Source organism: Pyxicephalus adspersus, chromosome 5 (genome assembly GCF_032062135.1).
Source record: "Pyxicephalus adspersus chromosome 5, UCB_Pads_2.0, whole genome shotgun sequence".
NCBI classification, from domain to species: domain Eukaryota; kingdom Metazoa; phylum Chordata; class Amphibia; order Anura; family Pyxicephalidae; genus Pyxicephalus; species Pyxicephalus adspersus.
The window spans coordinates 139,597,273-139,618,472 of NC_092862.1; the positions used below are offsets into that span (position 1 = coordinate 139,597,273).

Sequence of the window (21,200 nt, forward strand, 5' to 3'; positions counted from 1 at the left end):
TATATTGGGGGTAGTAGTAGTAGATGTGTTGGGTGTATAATGGGGGTAGTATTCCCTCCTCACACTCAGGTCTCTGGATTACTCTACCGGTGACGTCACTGAGCACTTTTACACTACAACCTCCCCAAGGCCCCGCCCACTCCCGCGCTGCATGACAGAAGCAGCCAATCTGTTTTTTGGACAGGTTGCGTCACCTCTCCCTGCTGCCCTCTCATTGGCCTCGTCGCACCATCGCCGGCCCCGCCCCCTTCCTCCTCGCCGCTGTGTGACAGTCGCCGGCGGCCATTCGGGGGGCCGAGGAGGAGCAGCTGCTGCGTCACCGGCGGCCGCGGGGGGAGGAGAAGCTTCCTCTGAGTGCAGCTCGCCGTCATGTCTTCCACTCACCCCCGAGTGAAGCGCGGCTCCGGCTCCCCTCCCACCCCGGGGGGCTCAGCCCGCCTCCTGCAGCCCATCCGAGCCACCGTGCCCTACCAGCTCCTGGCCAGCCGTTCCCCGTCCGCCTCCTCCGTGGCCAGCAACACCGACCCGGGACCCCCCAGCCCCTCCACCCCACCCCCATCCCACAGCAGCCCCGAGGCGGCCAGAGTCCGCAGGAGGAGGAGCAGCACCTCCCCGGAGCGGAGGAACGCCGTGTCCCCCGGGAGCAAAGGTGAGACCCCGGGGGGAGGGGAGGCATGCTGGGACTTATGGTGCAAAGTCTACAGGAAGTGTAAACCAAGGCATGCTGGGAGTTGTAGTCCCACAAACTGAGGGTCTGAGGAGTTTAAAGGGTGCAAAAAGTGCCCTGCGTGGCATGCTGGGAGTTGTAGTCCCCCACATATTGGGAGTCAGGAGGTTTTGTAGGGTATAATATATGCAGTATCAGGCATGCTGGGAGTTGTAGTCCCACACACGGAGAGCCCGAGGGCTTTATAGGATGCACAAAGTGCCTTGCATGGTGTGCTGGGAGTTGTAGTCCCCCACATATGGAGGGTCAGAGGGTATAATATATGAAATATAAGGCATGCTGGGTGTTGTAGTCCCACACACTGAGGGTCTGAGCGGTTTATAGGGTGCAAAAAGTGCCCTGCGTGGCATGCTCGGAGTTGTAGTCCCCCACATATGGGGAGTCAGAGGGTATATTATATATGAAGTATAAGGCATGCTGGGTGTTGTAGTTGAATATGGTGAGTGCAAGGTGTGACTCTGGATATTAGGGTTGAATGATGGGAGTTATAGCTCATCATATTAAGAGTTGGAGGTGTGTAGGGTACAATTATTGCATTCTCTGGATTGCTGGGAGTTGTTGTCCATTATATTGAGGTTCAGGGTGTTATCCAGGGTATAACAACTGCAATCCATGGCTTTCTGGGACTTGTAGTCCCAACACATAGTTGGTATGCTGGGAGTTGTAGTTCAATATGGGAATGACTAAGTGGGTGTATAATCTATATTGAGGGCAAACCATGGCATACTGGGAGCAGTAGTTCAGCATGGCAAGTTCAAGGTTTGTATAATGGGAGTTGTAGTTCACCCAGTGGGAGTGTAAGCCCTATAGTAAGTCAGGTTATAGCATGCTGGGAGTTGTTGTTCATCATGGTGGGGGGGGGGGGGGGGGCAGGGTGTGAAAGGTGTGACATCAGATCACCAGATGGCATGCCTGGACATGTGCTTCAACATGGCAGGTGCAAGGTGTCACCCCACATAGCCAGCGCCTCATTGGGTGCCATCTGCTGACCATGCTGTACAATATAGGCTCTGGCACGCTGGGACTTGTGGTTCATCATCATCTAGGGTGCAAATCTGTATGAAATGCTGGCATTTGTGGTTCCACATGGTGAAGGACGGAGGGGAGGGGGGCAGTTCAGTGTGACAGATCAGGTGATAGTTTGCTGGGACATGTAGTGCAGCACAGGGGTTCTGACCTGTATGTAGTTGTCAGGGCTGGTGGGTATGCTGGGGTAGCTCAGCATGGTGGAGGATACCCAGGGGTCACTTTACCTAGCATTAAAGTACAGCATGGTGGGGTCAGGGGTTGCGCTATGTGATCCCCAATACATAGGAAGGTACATGCTCCACAATGCACTGATTGCATGTTGGGACTTGTGGTGCATCAGGGGGGCAGTAATGGGGAGGGGGTGCATGATGTGACCCCAAATCTATAGGTTAAGGCACATATCTCCACTGTATACAAGTCATGGCATGCTGGGACAAATAGTTCATCACGGAGGACCTCAGATATGCAGGTTATCTGGGGGACAACATGGAGGACTGTAAAGGGGGCCTCTAACATGTTGGGATAACCCTGGGGGTGGAGGGGTGCAAGATGTGACTACACAACTTCATATATGCTGGGACTTGTAGTTCAGATTGGTTCTACACGGAACGCAGGCTTTGGCTTGATGGGACTTGTAGTGAACTGAGCCATAGAAAGTTACAACGTGACCCAGGGTTTGCATGCTGGGACATGTTGTCCTGCACGAAGAGGAGAGGAAAGATGCAGCCTCTGATATCCTGGAAGTTGTGTACAATATGGAAGGCAGCAAACATTGAAGGCTTCTCACATGCTGGGATTTGTAGTTCAATGAAGATAGAGGGGTTGAGTTTGTAGCTTCTGCAGATTACATTTAAGCCATGCTGGCAGTTATAGTTCACCATGATGGAGCACAGAAAGATGCAGGCTTGCTAATAAAAAAAAAAAAAGCCAGCTGGGGGTTCAGATCAATGGAGGGCAGAGGGGTGCAAGGTGCATGCTGAAATTTGTAGTTCATCATGGAGGAGGAGGAGGGGTGCCGGTTCTGGACAGCATGGGGTTTCTAATATTTGTAGCCCAATCTGGTGGGGTATAGAAGGGTGCAAGCTGTGTGTTTAGATTCCTGCACTAATTTGCTGGGATTTGTAGTTCAGCATGGTGGGGAAAACTTCATATTGGTGTTAGTCCTAGTTGGGACAAAGATTGGGGTGGGCGGATTTTAAGTAGATGGCACCCAGTCCCTGATATGCTGGGATCTGTAGTCCAGCATAGAGGAGACGCACAAGCTGTGGCTTGAAATCTCTTCCTTGCATACAGCTCTGAATCTGCTGGGACTTGTAGTTCAGCATGGCTGTATTAAAACCTTTGGATATAATCTCGAGATCCTAGCTTGCTGGGATTTGTTGTCCAGCAGGAAGAGAGGTGCAAGGTGCAGCTAGATTGCAGGTCATTTATCATAATGGAGTCATCTGCAACTTCAGCCCTCCCTGGACTACAGGTCCCCTATATTCTGACATATGGCCTCCCCATGGTCTGATTGAGACAACATGGCCGCATCCCATGTGCCCGATATTCTTCCAGATCTCTAGACTCCATGCAACCCTGGGCTGCTGGGACTTGTAGTTCTAGAGCTGCCTATATAATTTGCTGTCCTCCTGTTGTGGATCTGGAGCTTGTATCATGACCTGCCAGCTGCTTCCTGTGAGGTTGAGGCGGCCGCATGGCAGACAGGAGAGATAAGCAAGCAGCTGCTTTTCTAAAAGACCCAAAATGCTGGCACTTGTAGTTCAGGGCTGCAAAACAAAGCAGGCAGAGCTTATATCCAGCCCATGTGTACAGATCGGATGTGGTGATTCTTATGCCCATTTTCCTTTGCAACAGAACGTGGCGGCCATTATAACCGACCACTGAAAGCAGACCTTGGCATGCGGCCATAAAGGGAGGGGGGTGAAGGAAGAAAGTTAGCCCAGTTTTTGTACGCCAGGTCCCGGTTTGCCCTGACAAATGCCAATCTCTCACCCTTCCCTCTGAGGTCAGGTACAAGCAATTTCAAGACTGAGGGGTTCAAGGTGCAGATTCTGGACAAATGCAATCCACAATATATTTCGACCTGCAGGTTAGCATTTTCAACAATTGCAACATCACATGTGAAATGCTGGTATTTGTAGTTCCACATTTATACCGGGGGTTGTGATGCTCTTTAGAAGCTTCAACACAATTCTAAAGCTTCACAAAACTGGCAACATGGCGAGGAACAGAGCTGCAAGAATAAATGTAGTGAATGACATTCTGGTACTTGTAGTTCAGAATGGAAGGAGACTTAGAACTGCAAGATATAGCTGCATAAGGCATCTAGGTTAAACAATATCTCTGACATGCTGATACTTGTAGTTCAGCATGGAGGGGGGACTGGGAAGTGCAAGATGTAGCTGCATAAGGCATCTAGGTTAAACAATATCTCTGACATGCTGATACTTGTAGTTCAGCATGGAGGGGGGACTGGGAAGTGCAAGATTTAGCTGCATAAGGCATCTAGGTTAAACAATATCTCTGACACGCTGGTATTTGTAGTTCACTATAGTAGTAACTAGAGGGGAGCAAGTTGTGCCTGTGGGTTTGCAGTCGGACATGCTGGGATTTGTAGTTTGCACAGTGACGTGGAACATTGTTACCTGATACCAGGATCCATTGTATAAAACACCTGTCACGGTGATGGAACAAACCTGTGAAGAAAACCTTAGAGCAAAGGTGTGATTGCTGCTGATCTCTGGGCAGACTGCAGACCCTGCCATGCTGGGCCTTCTCGTTTACGATTGGTGTACCAGATCTGGTACTGCAAGTCCCAGCATGACCAGCTACCTTTCCTGCATTTCTACTATGAGATATGGAAGAAGCAATATAAAGAGATAACTGAAACTTCCCCCCCCTTGCACACAGAGTCATTGCAGTCTGCGACTGCACATTTTGGCCTACATGTGTGCTGGGACTGGAAGTTTCAGATGAGATTTTGGCAATTTGCATCAGGGTGAAACTTCCCGCATGCCTGGCTGAGCTGCCTTTCTCTATTGCCTCCTGACAAGTATAAACTGTTGCTCCCTTGATGCAGTCCTTGACACGCTGGCTCTAATACTTCCATGTGGCGCTGTAAATTCAGTAAAATAAAATCCACATCTGCTGAGGAACCAGCACTGAACTGCTTGATGCAGACCATAAATGCAACTTTTGGCATGCTGCTACTTGTAGGTATGCAGTGATTTTAGGGCCCATGGTGGCCTTATGTCTCTTAACCTCTCCTATTATCCTTGATGTGGTCACATGGCAGGCTGCATGGTGGATTACAAGGAGTGCAAGCAGTAACTTCAGATCTCTATGCTAAATGTAATTCTTCATCTGCTGGCACTTGTAGGTCCATAGAGGCATCGGTAATTGGCGGCTTCCAGGAAACTACAGACCCCGGCGTGCAATATAACAGCGATCGGCGCCACCCTCTATTACCTCCTATAAAGTCAGGGTACAGGTTACAAAGAATGGAGTGGATAGCTGATGTCTTTTGGTGATATGCGGTTTACATGGTGGTTTGGAGCTGCACAGTGCAAGTATTTTGCATTTAGTCAACTGTTAAAATAACCTGGAACTACAGATCCACTGGTTAAATGCGTTCTGTGACATGCGGTGCTGCACCGGTAGCTGCCACCCTCTCATATTACCTCTTGTTAGGTCATGAAAGGAGAGCACTGTGTGAGATCCAACTGGAGATCACCTTACTCAATGCAGTCAGACTTGCTGGGACTTTTAGTACTGCAGTGGTGTTGCAAGACCATGGATTGCACACTGCAAGCTACTTCCTTTTTGCATTGTATCCTGTTAGATCTGGCAGCATGGTGAAGAACTAAGGGGTGCAAGCAAAGGATCCATATATCCTGGCTGAATACAATTCCTCCTTAATCCATGGCAGTATTTGCATTTTGCAGGTCTACAACAAATGAGGCACCACAGGTCCCAGCATATATGTATTGGTGCTTGCACAGAATTATATACAAATAGTGCCAATCAGCTGCTGGAAAACTGCAGCTTTCAGCATGATCTAACAGCTGTCACCTGCTATCACCAGATGTAATATAAACAAAGGGCAATGGCATGGTGCCAAGGAGCTCAGGGGTGCAAACTGTCCCCCAGAATCTTTTGGCAGAATGGGATCATTGGCACCTTGCTATGAAGAATTTGCTCCTATAAATCCCAGTATGCTATCTTTAAAATCGTGCAGGTGGGTAGGGACCAGTAGGGTGTAAACAGTGCTTAGATTACTACATTGAGCTCTTGCTAGAACATCTAGCTGCAATTATTAGAATTGTGCTGTTTGCGCTTAATGCTGTGGCACTGCATGTCCCAGCATGTCCTGGCTCATTGACATTGAAACTGGGACAGGCGAACGTTGTGACTCCCAAGCTCTTAGCCATACTTGGACTTGCAGTCCCAGCAGGTATATCGATTAAATGCCTCCTTCAGCACGAAAATTGTCATTGCCTTTATAGGTCATGCCGAAGAACTACAAGTTCGAGTATGTTCCTTTTTTAAGGCCGGGGAGGGCCACAGTTGCTTGCAGTGGATCCACACCTCATGACTGCTTGCTGTGACTTGTGTTTCCACAACTAGCTATTAAATTTCACACACGGGAGTGTTCAGCCTATTCACTATACAGAGCACACTGAGACTTGTTCCCTGCAGGTTGCCCAACCCTGCTGTAGCCTGGGGATCTTAATAACCACAGGGTTGGCCTTGCAGAGATTAGCTCATATTTAGGTCTGCAGGCTCCACGTGAGGTCAGGGGACAAATTAAATGACTACACATCTCCTAGCAGATCTCATTTATGCTGGGAATTATAGTTCTACAATAGGTTTTGAGTGGTAGTATTTATGCGGTGATGGGATTCTTTTCAGTCTGATTCATCGTGCTGATTGACATTATTTATTATTACACGGTATTTATATAGCGCCATCATATTACGCAGCGCTGTACAAAGTCCATAGTCATGTCACTAGCTGTCAAAGAGGCTCACAATCTAATGTCCCTACCATAGTCATATGTCATTAATACAGTCTAAGATTAATTTTGAGAGGAAGCTAATCAACCTAACTACATGTTTTTGTAATGTCCAAGGAAATCGTAGTACCCAGGGGAAACCCACGCAAACACTGGGAGAACCTGCAAACTCCTTACAGTGTTCTGGCTAAAATTCAAACCTGGACCCAGCGCTGCAAAGGAAGGAGTGCTAACCACTGAGCCACCTTACTTTGAAGAGAAAAGGGAAGTGTTAGTAGTCCTGTCTTTAGTGTGACAATGTACTGCAAAGATACAGTACAGTAAGTGAGCATTGTCACCCTAGGACGGACATGTTACTGACAGGGTCACCTGGTACAAATAAAAGAATAAAAAGCCTGAAAAAAGAAAAGTAATGCATCCACTACAGTGATCTCACCAGACCCTTTTAGCCGGGCGCACCACCCAGCACTATTTTAATAACCACCCGCCTGTTTTTGAGTGGTTACTGACAAGTTGAGTCACAATAGAGGGGCTGCAACCCAGCTAAAAAAAAGAACTGTGCTTTCTGGAAACTGCATAATAGTGCAAAAGGTTGGGGGGGGGGATAAAAGAATATAATGTGTTCAGATAAATGGATTGATAGGTGAAAGATGCAATAGATATGAAGTGAATCCAGTCTTGGTGTATGCTAAATGACCTTTAACATGCTGCCATGACTTGAGGCCTGGGTTCATTCACAGCCATTGTTTGTTCATCTTCACATACGACTTTTGTTCATTATTTATGGATATGTTTGTATTTTCTTCTGCATTTTTAATCCCAAACAATCGCAGCGTACGTCTGTTGATTTCTTGATTAAATCCCAGATGAGGCGTACGTTGATTTTTCTGTTTACTCTCATAGTGACATCATTCATAAAACCACCAGGGACCTATTTGCCAAGGTGCGTTGTGAAAGCACTTCCTAATTAGAACACTCAGCTCTTTAATTGGCCTGCGATGCTTTTCAGCTTTGCAGAACTCTTGTATGTAATACTGAAATGTGTCTGAGCAGTTTGTGTTGGCTAGAAGCCTTTGTGCACATGGGGGCAATTTCCAGCATGTGCAATCCACACCTGGGGTGTAAGGAGCGCTCTCTTCCTTTGTTTTCAGTTCACACCCACGTATTTTATTGCAGCTCTTCAAAGCTTTTTCACTTCCAAGTTTGTCTCCTGTAAAACTCCTGCAAACTCAATACTCCAACCTTCTCTTCAGTCTTGCACAGTCATTCAGGCTCCTCTCGGGCATAAAACAGAATTCTCTGCACACTGTGAGTCTCTTGCAGTGTGCATTAGGAGCTGAAACAAGTAAAACTTGTCTAGTTCCTGGCTGGAGGATGTCCAACACCATCTAGCCATTTCCTCCCCAGTCAGACTGTCTGGCCTGTCCTTATTTATTGCATTTCAGCTCTTTCATTCGCAGGGCCTAAGCATTGCACATATGGGCACTGACTGCCTAGGAAAGCCCACTCCTCTGGACCGACAGTCGCCCATCAAGGCATGTTGTGGGCATTCCTTCTATAGTTACCCAGTGCTGAGAAATACTGAGGCCGAGTGCTGTGATGTTTACCAGAAGCTCCCTGCAGGCTTCTCCAGCTACTCCACCTGCATGACCAATGTGCAATGTATGGCAAAACTCCAGGAAAATATAAAAACCCTTTTAAAGTTCAGGTTTACTTTTTTTTTCCAAAATAATCTTCCTTGCTCCTTCCTTACAAACAGCTGAGGGCTTTAGTGGCTTCCCTTGATGGCTGCTGGTAAAAAAAAATGTGGTTCCGGTTTGCTTGCACACTAAAGTTCCTTAAACCTAAATGATTATTATTATTAATAATAATAATAATAATAAACAGGATTTATATAGCGCCAAAATATTACGCAGCGCTGTACATTAAATAGGGGTAAATCTTTCATTCAAGCCAATGGGAAGGGGGTGCCTTGTGCTCAGCACTAGATTAATACTGTGTATTAATACTTTATTCCTGTAATCAATTTGAAACCAAAAATACCCTTCTAAAACAAAAATATTGCATCGTATCAGTACATGGATGTGCTGTGTGCAGTGATCTCTCCAGCCTCTTTTAGCCGGTCGCACCACCCGGCACTTTTCAATAACCACCCCGCTGTTTTTGGGTGATTTATTAAAAAGTTTGGTCACAATACAGGGGCATTGGACAGCTGGGGCATAATATAAAGATGATGGAAAAATAGGACATACTAAGTAGGTGGGCATTAGAAGGTTGGATCACAGTTAATGGGAAGGGGGGCCAATGGACCATGCAGGGGTTACTGGTTTTTCCATGGCAATAACAACTGGGAAAACTTTAGTTGCATTAGCCTTTTCCCGTTTTAACATCCCCTGTCAGGTGCCGACGGCTTATTTCTTGTCATTGGCCAGGCCAGGAAGACATATCCCCTGCACAGGACAATGGGAGATCATTCAGTCACAGCAGCTGCAGGGGAAGCCGGGATTGCTGGATATCCCAGCAACCATTGCTGAGCTGTGTATGCATTTTTGTTGTATAGTATAAATTAATTTGTTTTTACAGGATCTTCAAAAGTTTCCTGTGCAGAAGCACTTTTACAGTAATTTCCAAAGACATTACACTAACGAGCTACTAATTTGGTAAATGTTCTTCAAGAATGATATGTTTGCTGCTGGTATTGCTCCGGCCTTTTTTTCTTTCCTTAGAAAGTCTGGGTGGGAAGAAGCTGTAGGCCCTTGCGACCCAACTAATCACCCACCCAAAAACAGACGGGTGGTGGGGCTGGGGAGAACACGGAGATATATGTACAGATATATTGATGTCATCTCCTTTAGGGTGTTGGTGTTTGTTTTCCCATAGAGCACTTGTGGCTATATGGGTAAGGCTTAGTGTTCAGTGTTCTCCCCGGCCCCTTCTAGCCGGGTCCACCACACGGCACTTTTCAGTAACCAGCCGGCAGTTTTTGGGTGTGTACTAAAAAGTTGGATCACAATACACGGCCCACCACCCACCTACAGTATCTTCCCACTTAAATTTTGTTATGTGTATGTTCGGGTCCTGAGATACCGCCGGGAGATTTGCAGACGTGTAATCCAACCCATGTTGACACAGTGGCCACAGGAAGAAGTGGAATGTTTATTAAACAAATCTTTACTTAAATGAATATTGTGCAATTATGCAGCACTCAGACCAATGTTTGCAGGATAACTTGTTCTCGCCCTCGGAATACAATACAAGATGTGTGCAGTGCTTATATTTCATGTTACCCTGACAATTAGAGGCTAAATGCACACACTGGGAGGCCACGGCCAGGCTTGGCAATATTTGTCTTGCAGGATTAGATTTATGCAGAGGTTTCGGTAAATCTGTAGAATTAGATTCTTAAATTGTATTTTCGTGGAGAAGTGCGTCTCAACCAGGATACTATGCAACCTTAGGGTTCCTCCAGAGGGCGCTAGGGGTTCCTGGAGCAATGAGCAGTTTATGACTCTCAGGTTCCCAATGGCCAGCAATGTAAGAGGAATTCTTCCCACTGACTTCCACACTACTATACTGTCAGCTGTGGATATAATTATTACAGAAGGGGTTCTGTAAAACGTAAACATTTTTTTTAAGGGTTCCCCGATGTTAAAAAGATTAAAAAAGGCTGCCGCAGAGTTTTTAAAATAGGGTAGGTTTGTTTTTGTATGTATTTGATCAGTCACACAACAGCATAGCGATAATTGTGGTCCATTAGGTTTCAGTATGTAGGCTGCCATGTAGGTGCTGTTCTATAAACTTTAAGCTGCACACTTTTTGGTTTCCGTTAATGGAGCTGATAAATGAAAGCAGCTGTTAGGTATATTTAAAGGTGAACTCTGGTCAGTTTACAAAAAAAACTTTTGATGTGATATTCAGACTGAAGGTGACGTTGCGGTGAGGTTCCTGCTTTCTCATGTCAGGGAATGGCTGGCTCTGTGCAGGTAGTACTTGTGGCTTCTCCCTGCTGCAGCACCATGGAGAATGAATGGGGGCAGCAGTAAACTACTGAAAAATGTGAACAAGTGCTAAGATTGGAGAGTCTGAATTGCTGGTAAGGTGGCAGCAGCTCAGGGTCGCTCCCTGCCTGAGGCACATCTGAATCTCCCCCTATAGTAATTTTATATAGGGAACAGAATCTTGCCAATCAGCAGATGTTTCTAAGCACCTAGAACAGACTGAAACCCCAGTTTCTTCTTTTGAGAATGAATTATTCACAATATAAGCAGCTAGAGAGGTTGGTGATGGCTTTTGTTCTGTTATGATGTTTATTGTGGCCACGGATGCATTTTAAAGCTCATTTAAAGCATCCACACTACAAATTACAGTAAGGGAGCTAATACTCAGTTCTGATTTTTTAAATTTTTTTACTCTTATACTATTTTTAATATTAATATTCAGTAGTTTAGTTTCTGTTGGGATGAAAGCTGAACTTCAGGCAAATGATGATATACACAGCTCATATACAGATAAATTGCACCTGTGAAACGGTTTGTAAGCCTTAGAACCACAACAACCCTACCTGTGCAATGTTGGAACTCCTGTAGAGTTCCGGCACTGCAATAAGCAACTTCACTTGGTCCTTGACCCTCCCCAGTTTGATTGGACAGTTTAGGAGCAGCAGTATGCCAATGAAGTTGACTCTCTTCCCTTTCCTCCTGCAGGGAAGCATCTACTATTAAGCTAGGCACACACTTCTATAAATTATCTTTAGAAAGCTAACAATTACAATCGATCCACGATTATATTTGAACAATCGTATTGTGCACAATTCTGTGCATGCTGTAACAATACGATTGTTCAAATATAATCCACCAATAGTGTACACACGCTAGATAACAATCGTTTAAACGATGCAGGTAGTGACATGTAAAGAACAAAGTGTATTGCAGAAACATGCACGATCACTGAACATGATAGAAACTGAACAATCGTCGGCCAATCAGATCCACCGTGATGGTCGTTCATTTCCAACAACAATCCTTGTTCGTCTGCGTCGTTGGTCATCTTTTTTGTGAACGATTGTCGGCCGTTCGTTTCCAACGATAATTATTTGAAGTGTGTATGCAGCTTTAGATTGACAGCCCTGTACAAAGTAATTGAATCACGTTGCTTTTTCCTCTCAGAGTCTGTGCAGTGGATTTAATATTAATATTATTAAACAGTTTTTATATAGCGCCAACATATTACACAGCTCTGTACGTTAACCTCCCAACCACTAACCCCGTACTTTTCTGTGCAAAAAATATTTGCAACTATCGATAACCCCGTACTTTTCCGACTATATTAAAATCTCACTTACCTGGTCCCGCTGTGCTCATCCAGCGTCGGGTCCGTGTTCCAGCGTTGGGTCCGTGTTCCAGCGTCGTCCTCCAGCGTTGATCTCCCTCTCCAGCGTCGGGTGCCGTCTCCTATACCAGCGGGACCGGTAAGATGCCGGCCGGCATCTTACCTGGTCCCGCTGATCGTCCCACGTCGTTCTCCGTCCAGCGTCGGGTGCCTCTAACACAAGAAGCCGGCCGGCGGAGAAAAAAAAAGCCGACCGACTTCTTGTGCGTGCGTGATGACGTCGGCGCGTGTGCGGGAAATTCAAATTGAAACTCATTCATTCATTTTGTATTGGATTGAATACAAACTCCTGTATCCAATCCAATACAAAATAATTAAAAATAAATACAAAGTATGTATTTTGAATTGGATTGGATACAGGAATTTGTATTCAATCCAATACATAATGAGAGTTTGAATTTTGTTCTCATTTTGTATTGGATTGAATACAATCCAATCCAATACAAAATAATAGAAAATATATTTATGTGGTTTTGTCTATAGGTATGTGACGGACACTAGGGAGGTGTTTTAGAAAAATATATTACTATACATTATACCGAATTATCGCATTTTCAGTATTTTTCATTTATTTATGTATTCCTGTTTAAGCTGATTTTTGTGTTTTTCCTTTAATTTTATTAAAAGTAATTTTTTTTTTTACATGATTGTGTGTTTCAAACATTTTTTATATTCATTATATCTACTAGACCCCTATTCGGACATATTTCTATAAGTTACAGGTCTACAATTTAAAAAAAAAAAAAAAAAATTTCATGAAAACCTGTAACGCTTTTGGTACAGAAATCTAGAAATGGAGAGGACCCTGCCCAGAAGAGTTTACAATCTAGTGGATTAGAGCAACCTGCAATTATCACCATTTTATTAAATGTTTACCAGTACTTCCCCATAATAAAACCCCCATACTATTGAATTCTGAGGATTAACAAATAAAGTTGTACTTTTCCTCTGACAGTTTGCAGAACTTTGCAATCGGTTGCAGGTTTCCTATGTTTGCATTTCATGGTGCTGATGCATGTTTCCTCTCCCAGGCCTTCGTGCAGTTACTATGGCACTGTTGATGTTTATTGTTTGAGGTTGTAACCGCTGTGAGCGTTCACATAGTTGTAGTAAGCTGTCAATAGTTGGGCTTGTCTTTGCAGTCAAGCTTTTTTTTTTCTTTGGTTATTTTTACTGCTAAGCCAGTTAGAGGCCTGAACGCAGCTTTTATTAGGTTTCTTCCATTGCTCAATCACTTGTGTTCTCTTTGCTTGTTATATTGTGTGATCTGTAATCTCACGTCAATCGATTAGCTTTGCAGTTTTGTGCAATTTTCAAGAATGGATCTTTTGTTTACTAAAGTTCTAATGGTGGCAAAGTAAAATGATTTTCAGCCTGGACTGTAGCTCAGGGACACTGGGCGAAATTGTAAATTAGCCCATCCAATATTACTATACAGTATTTATATAGCACCAACAAATTACGTAACGCTGTACAATAAATAGGGATTGCAAATGACAGGCAGTGACACAGGAGGAGGAGAAGACTCTGCCCAGAAGAGCTTACAATCTTAAGAGGTGGGAATCCAAACCTGCTACCCCTTGTAACTTAACCAAGAAGATATCCTGCTCTCTATTTAGATCTTAAGACCATGCTATTTTAGTATTTTCCCCAGACGTTTTTTAAGCTGAGTGGGAAGAAGCTGTAGGTGGGTGGCTGCCCCTGTATTGTGATCCATAATGTAAAGTGCTTGGTGGTGCGCCCAGCTAAAAGGGACTAGGGAGAAAATTGCTGTTTGTTTTGGGGGTACTGCTGATTTGCAACTGCAATGACCACCATGATTCCCAGGTCCTTTTTGCCACATAAAAATGGTGTTTCTTCCTACTAAACACTGCTACCAGTCTTGTTGGTATGTATAAAAAGAAGAGATGGCCTGAAACTTGAGGCTGCATTGTTCTCTCCCTAGTGCTCGCCATTTGTCAGAACACCTGGGCGCATCATTTTCATGGACGGCAAATTGCTGATCTCAAACTCCTCTTTAAAGCAAAAGAAAAGTTGAACTAAAGCTAGGTACACACTTCCAATAATTATCAGTATAAAACGAACGATTACGACCGATCAACGATTATATTTGAACGATCGTATAGTGCACAATTCTGTACATGCTAGAACGTTAAGATCGTTCAAACACAATCCACCAATAATGTACACACGCTAGATACAATCGTTTGAACGATTCAGGGAGTGACATGTGAAGGAGAAAGTGTATTGCAGAAACATGCACGATCACTGAACAACACACAATAGCGAACGATTGGCCAATGGCATCCGCCGTGACGGTCGTTCCTTTCCAACGACAATCCTCGTTCGTTTGCGTCAATAGCCACTTTTTTTGTGAATGATTTTCGGCCGATCGGTCATTCATCTTTCGTTTACAATGATAATTATTGGAAGTGTGTACGCAGCTTAAAGTCCCACTTTGAAAATTGGTGATCATGCTGATGGTAATGCAGAAAGCGATTGGCATCGTCCCTTCTACAATAACTATTCTTACCTGCCTGATTGCTATGCATGTCGGTGAGACCTGGCTTCCCTGTGAAACCTAAGAGGGATCGAACTCCAACTCGCCTGCGCAGGAGTTTCATCACCCTGGAAAGCATGGCCAAAGATCAGGCATGCAGAAGAGAAGATGGCGGCACCTGCAATACAATGGCGAAAAGTCCGTATCGAGGCCTGGACACTCAGTCCTGCTAAAGGGGGGGGATTGATCGAATAGTCCTGTTTTTTAGCAGAATTAAATCACGAATACAGAAATATCACTTTTGGACTCTGAGGATAAAGGAACCTCTCCAGTGATCTTCATTGGATAGTTAGTTATTTATTTTTTTTTCATCTTTACTTGCCGGGTCAGGATGATAGAACTTCCAACGCATGCGACACAACAGCTACTTAGTGCTCAGATTGTACACAAGGCTGCACATGTGTGACTCAGTCGGATAACAAAAATATAAGTAGCCTTTGGATAAAAATTAATATTGCAGCTCCCTAACTTTTTATTTACCCCCCCCCCCCTCTTCCCCACACACACACAAACCAGCCCAGTTAAAATAGTAAAAATGAAAATGCCTATGTATTTATATACATGACTGCCCCAAGCACTTTCCTTGCTCCTCTCCCCCTCCAATGACCACACACACAGTATGGAGCAATATGGCTGATATGGCCATCTATTGTATTTTTGGTTGCTCATTCTGGAAGGTCAAAATTACCAGGCCTTCTTCGCTTGCAGTAAACTGATATTTCTGGCCCCTAGGTGCACTACCCTGTCTTAGGTGCTGATATCTATATGCAGCTCCCCCACATGTGGTCCAACTATTGTTTACAACCATTTTGTTGCCCAAAAACCACGTAACCCATACCAAAGACCGGTCCCCCAATCACTCTCCACCACCAAAAACAACCCCCTTCTAGGACCCCAACATTTATGCTTAGCTGCAATTGGCTAATGCAAATTACTAATATATGGACCAATTTAGACATTAGAAGGCATTTATTTGTGGTAATTTGCTTCTATCTCAATGGAGAATATCAAAAATTTAAAAGCAGCCTCAGGCAGGTTGATGCAGGTCAAAGGGAAATACTGTGAATACTGAAGTACAAACTATTATTTTGTGCCCTGAAAATACCATTAGAAATAGAATTTCAGTTTATACTGGGGTAACACCATTAGATGTCGCTGTATCCTCATGTAAAGTGTATACCAAACTTGTGGGCCGAGACATACGTAAAGTTTGTTACACTTTACATGAGGACAAAGTGCCATCTACTGGTGGCCAATGATAATGTGCAAATGTTTATTCACGAGTAAGTGACCCATCATAACCATCTCAAAAGTACAAAATACTTTAACCTATAACAAGGGGGAAAAGGTAAACAGACTAGACTCACGTGATTTATTTTTTTTCCTTTAAATAACCAAATGGATGAATAATTTAAGATTAATTTTTTTGGCATTTCTGTTTTGATTGGTAGTAGTGATGGCCACATTTTGTGCCTTAGGTTTATACTTGAGTCTATAAGGTATGTTATAATGGGATTAGTTTATATTCGAATATATATCATATGTCAGTCTTGGTTTATTTATGAATAACCCTCATACTGATAAAATACTCGGCTAGAAATAAAGATAACCGTAAAATAAATAGATCATAGCAGTGATGTGCAGGTCTAGTACTACAAAGTCATTCTGCAAAAGAAACAAAGCAAAATCAAGTCTTTAGCGAAGACCAATAAACCATGGCCTGTAGTTTACCAAGCTTTGTTCTAAATAGAGGCCTGGAGGTAAACCATGCGGCTGGCAGGGACGGGTTCATACAGACTGCAGGCCCTGAGCAGACAGGCCTCAGGGATTAGAGAGCGGTATCTGCTTACTCCTTTCAGCCGCATGGCCATCCTCCCATCCGCTCAATGCATGTGGGGCCATAGAATGTCCTGGGTGCAATACTGGGAGAAAGTTTGTATATTATTATTATTATACAGTATTTATATAGTGCCATCAATTACGCAGTGCTGTACAAAGTCCATAGTCATGTCACGGTCTGTCCCTCTAAGGCGCTCACAATCTAATGTCCCTACCTCTGTCATATGTCATTGATACTGTCTAAAGTCAATTTTGGGGGAACCCAATTAACGTAACTGCATGTTTTTGGTATGTGGGAGGAAACAGGAGTATCCGGAGGAAACCCACGCAGACACGGGGAGAACCTGCAAACTCCATGCGGATAGTGTCCTGGCTGGGATTCGGACCTGGTACCCAGCGTTGGCAAGGGCATTAAACTGCTGCTTTCCCTATTTCCAGCCGAATGTTGGAGTACAGAATCTAAATCTTTATAGCATTTAAATTTTCCTGGAGTGTTGGATGTCTGTGTTCTGTACTACTTAACTTCCCTACAGAACTTTAGGCTCAAAAATGGAGTTTCATAGAATGTAGCTACAGCACAAGGTGACGTCACAGCCATCTCATGTTCAAATGTATGGCAGGGTCATTTTATGATACAAACTGAAAAAAAATGATTAAACTGATTAAAAAATACCCAAAGCAATACAGCCATGTACGCCATGCGACAAACAAAATTATTTGTAAATGCAGCACTGCACATGCACCAGGAACCGGCGACTTGCCTCACAAAGCAGATACTGACCGTGAATACTTCCATAGTAAATATGTCTCCATCCTAAAGTTCAGTTGTGTGAGCTGCACTTAGACATTTCTTGGAAATGTCTAAGTGCAGCTCACACAACTGGAAAAAAAATTATATATATATATATATATATATATATATATATATATATATATATATATATATATATATTTACTGTATTCTTCCCAGAAGTTTTCTAAAGCTGGGTGGGGTGGTGGCCTCCTTAGTGTGACCCAATATCTCCGTAACCACCAAAAAACCGCCAGGTGATTGCTGGGTGGTGCAACAAACCTATATCCCTATCCTGTATGTAACCCCGGGACTACGTGTGTGTGTGTGTATGTGTGTATGTGTATGTATTATATATCTAACCTGCCTGGGGCTTCCCCCTCTTTATCAAGGCTCAAGGCCTTGCTACTCCTAAATGAGGCCAGCACTGTTTTCTATGTACAGGCTTCCATTGCTGTTGTCTGCTTTTTTTCGTTTCTGTTGGCGTGTCCATGCTCTTCCATGGAATGCTTTTCACCTCTGTGCCATCTCTGGCAGCCTTGGCACTGAGTGAAATGGCTAAATACAGAAACGTATTCAGTGTTTTCCCCGGCCCTTTTAAGCTGGGCGCACCACCCTGCACTCTTCAGTAACCACCTGGCTGTTTTTGAGTGGTTACTGAACAGTTGGGTCACAATACCGGGGCTTCCACTTTCCTACAGCTTCTGTCCACCTAGTTGAAAAAATAAATCTCTGGGGAGAATACTGTGTATGTATTACATCGCTGTCCATCCAGATTTAGTGTAAGATTTGTACAGAAGAGCCAGGTGAATGAAACCACTTAGGAATAAGGAATACAGTGGTTTCCCCCACCCCAATCCTCCATCTCTTTGATTGCTTAGTGAAAGAACCACATCTCTATTCTCTCGCCTTCTATCTGTATGTTCAGCTCGTTTGCAGGTGGCACACACGGTCAACTCCAAAACTTCCCCTCCCATCCTTAGGCTACGTACACATGTGAAATAATTGTTGTTGGAAAAGAACGATCCACGAAAGATCCTTTGGCTAATTACCAAAAAAAGCACAATGACTGGTCAACGGCACCGACGAATGAGGAATCTCGCTGCAAACAAACGACTGTTCCGGCGGATCTCATTGGGCGACGATTGTTTGTAATCTATTGTGTGTATGGTCATTCAGTTTTGTGGATTGTTCTGTGATACACTTTCTCCTGTACATGTCACTTCTTGCATCGTTTGAACGATCGTTCTAGTGTATGTACATTATTGGTGGATTATATTTGAATGATTGTATCGTTACAGCATGTACAGAATGGTGCACAATACAGAATGGTTCAAAATAATCGTGAATATTCGTGGATCACTCGTTTTCAAACGATAATTATTGCACATGTGTACCTAGCCTTAGTCTTGGTTCTGATGTATAAAGAATTGCAATATCAAGTCCAATAAAATAAAAAGTTCTATATTACTGTGTATTGATCAATACAGCGCTGCATTAATGTGTGTTTTATATTTGCTGGCAGTTTAGCTTTTAATATTGCTGTAAAAGTTTTACGTTATCAGTGTGCAAACCAGAAACTTCTTAAGCCAGGTGGGAAGAATTTGGTGGCTGGTGGCCCCTGTATTGTGACCCAACTTTTCAGTAAGCACCCAAAAAAAGCCGGGTAGTTAGTGAAAAGTGCCGAGTGGTGCGCCCAGGTAAAAGAGGCTGGAGAGAACACTGGTGATGGAGAATGCAGAATTATGAACAGAGCTGCGGCGTATGGCAGTGACATCTCATCTCTGGATCAGGATAAAGGAACCCCTGTACAAATGGAAATCTCGTTCTTCAGCACCTGTGTTCTGCAGGCTCTTTTTCTTGCTGTCTGTGAAATTTATTTAAGTAGGAAAGATCAGATTCCACGAACTGCTGAATGATTCAGAGGAGGGGTAAATGGTCTCTTATCTGTTCAGCCTAGGCTGAAAATGCACACAGGCTGCCAGCACTCCTGCCTGGCACTCTGTACAAAGCTCTACAAATTTCATGCAAATTAAAATATATAAAACAATACATTTCCAAGTAAGATTGACCTCAGATGATTGTGCTTTCTCCTCCATAAACTCATGCACATTATGCTCCCCACCTTTACATTAAAAGCTTTTACACTGGTGATTGAGATGTGGGTGCATTTAAGAAACTGCTTTGACGGATGACTAATACAGAACAGGAAGGAAAGGCTCTATCTTGTACCTTGTGCATGTTCTGGAAATTGACATGTTTAAATTGCTCAGTGATGTGTACACGTGTGTTGTCTTTTTTTTTTTTTTGTAGATTGCACAAACTGTTTGCAAAACTGTAAGGCAAGCCTGGTGGTTTTATTTTAACAAAATGGTTGGGTGACATTTTAAGTGATCAAAGGAAATGGATCGGTTAGGGCCTGGGTGAATGGAATCTTGCAGAACTGTAGAGCCACATTTAGCATTTGGAATACAGAACGCTTATCTGCCTTTTTTTAAAAGTGGAACCTATTTAATGTACAGCGCAATTCGTAATTTGACGCTATATAAATCCTGTTTAACAATAATAACTCATAACTTAATTAAATCTGCAACAAAACCTTTCTGTACCTTTTACCTTTTTTTTTTTTTTTTTTTTTTGAGTTGGACTCTGCAGTACCTTTTATCTAACAGCAGATGTCCTCTGCTCTACATTCAGCATCATTCAGCCCACAACCTCCGAGCCCCAGCTGTCCCAGGGAACCTTCCCTAGACTGTGATTGGACATAAAAGGAGATGTACCGGTAGTACATTAATAAACTCACCTTTCTGACCCTCCCATTGGCATACTCTTGCCGGGGTGGGGCATTGGTTTTAGTGGTTTGTCGTTCTGATAATGTAAATGGCCTGTTGTGGCTGATACATAGATATATATGAAGGTTGTGGTTTTGTATATAAGGTGTTAAAGTAAAATATTTTGGCCATATCTGTATGTAGGCCTCCTGTCGTTTATATTCTGAAAGTTGTCTGAGGGACATCCATTATTGCCGTCTTGAAAACAACACTTTGCAGCTAACAGGATAATTAACCAGAGTCTGCAAACAAGCAGCGGCTGCAGGAAGCTGCCATTAGCACGCGAATACGAGATCGCAGCCGTGCACATCAGACTGGCAAAATAAAATGTAAGCAAATTACCCGTGACATATTTTCACGGGTCTAGTTCCCATCTATGCCGCCGTGTTTATTTTGTGTAGGCTATAAAAAGCAAAGTTTCCAGAGGCTTGCTAATTCTTGGTAAAGGTGACCTGTCTGCTTCCCTGCTTTTCTGGTTGTGTCTGCATGTCCAGCTAGCTGCGTAATCCTTCTATGTGAGTGAAAATTTGTATCCTGGATCCTTGGAAGCTAGCCGAGCCCAGCGGGAGCCCATGTGCCCCTTGGAAGCTAGCCGACCCCAGCGGGAGCGCACATGCCCCTTGGAAGCTAGCCGACCCCAGTGGGAGCGCAGGCGCCCCTTGGAAGCTAGCAGGCTCCCCTTGGAAGCTAGCTGACCCCGGCAGGAGCGCAGGCGACCCTTGGAGGCTGGCCGACCCCGGCGGGAGCGCAGGCGCCCCTTGGAGGCTGGCCGACCCCGGCGGGAGCGCAGGCGCCCCTTGGAGGCTGGCCGACCCCGGCGGGAGCGCAGGCGTCCCTTGGAAACCAGCAGAGTCCGGCGGGAGTGCAGGCGTCCCTTGGAAACCAGCAGAGTCCGGCGGGAGTGCAGGCGTCCCTTGGAAACCAGCAGAGTCCGGCGGGAGTGCAGACTTCCCATGAGACCCTACGGAGGTTTATTCTTTCCCCCCCCCCTTTAGAACCTAATAAAGCCCATCCCCAGC

At 44.3% G+C, this 21,200-nt stretch overlaps 1 protein-coding gene across 1 annotated transcript in view; it reads left to right on the forward strand.

Moving 5' to 3' along the window:
• The first annotated feature begins 256 nt into the window (after nt 1–256).
• The window catches only part of GLCCI1 (glucocorticoid induced 1), a 57,862-nt gene continuing 36,918 nt past the window's right edge, over nt 257–21,200 (forward strand). Inside the window, exon 1 of the mRNA XM_072412935.1 lies at nt 257–649. Within this exon, the coding sequence (XP_072269036.1) occupies nt 370–649 (280 nt within the window). The 5' untranslated portion in view covers nt 257–369. The remainder of the gene's footprint in view (nt 650–21,200) is intronic.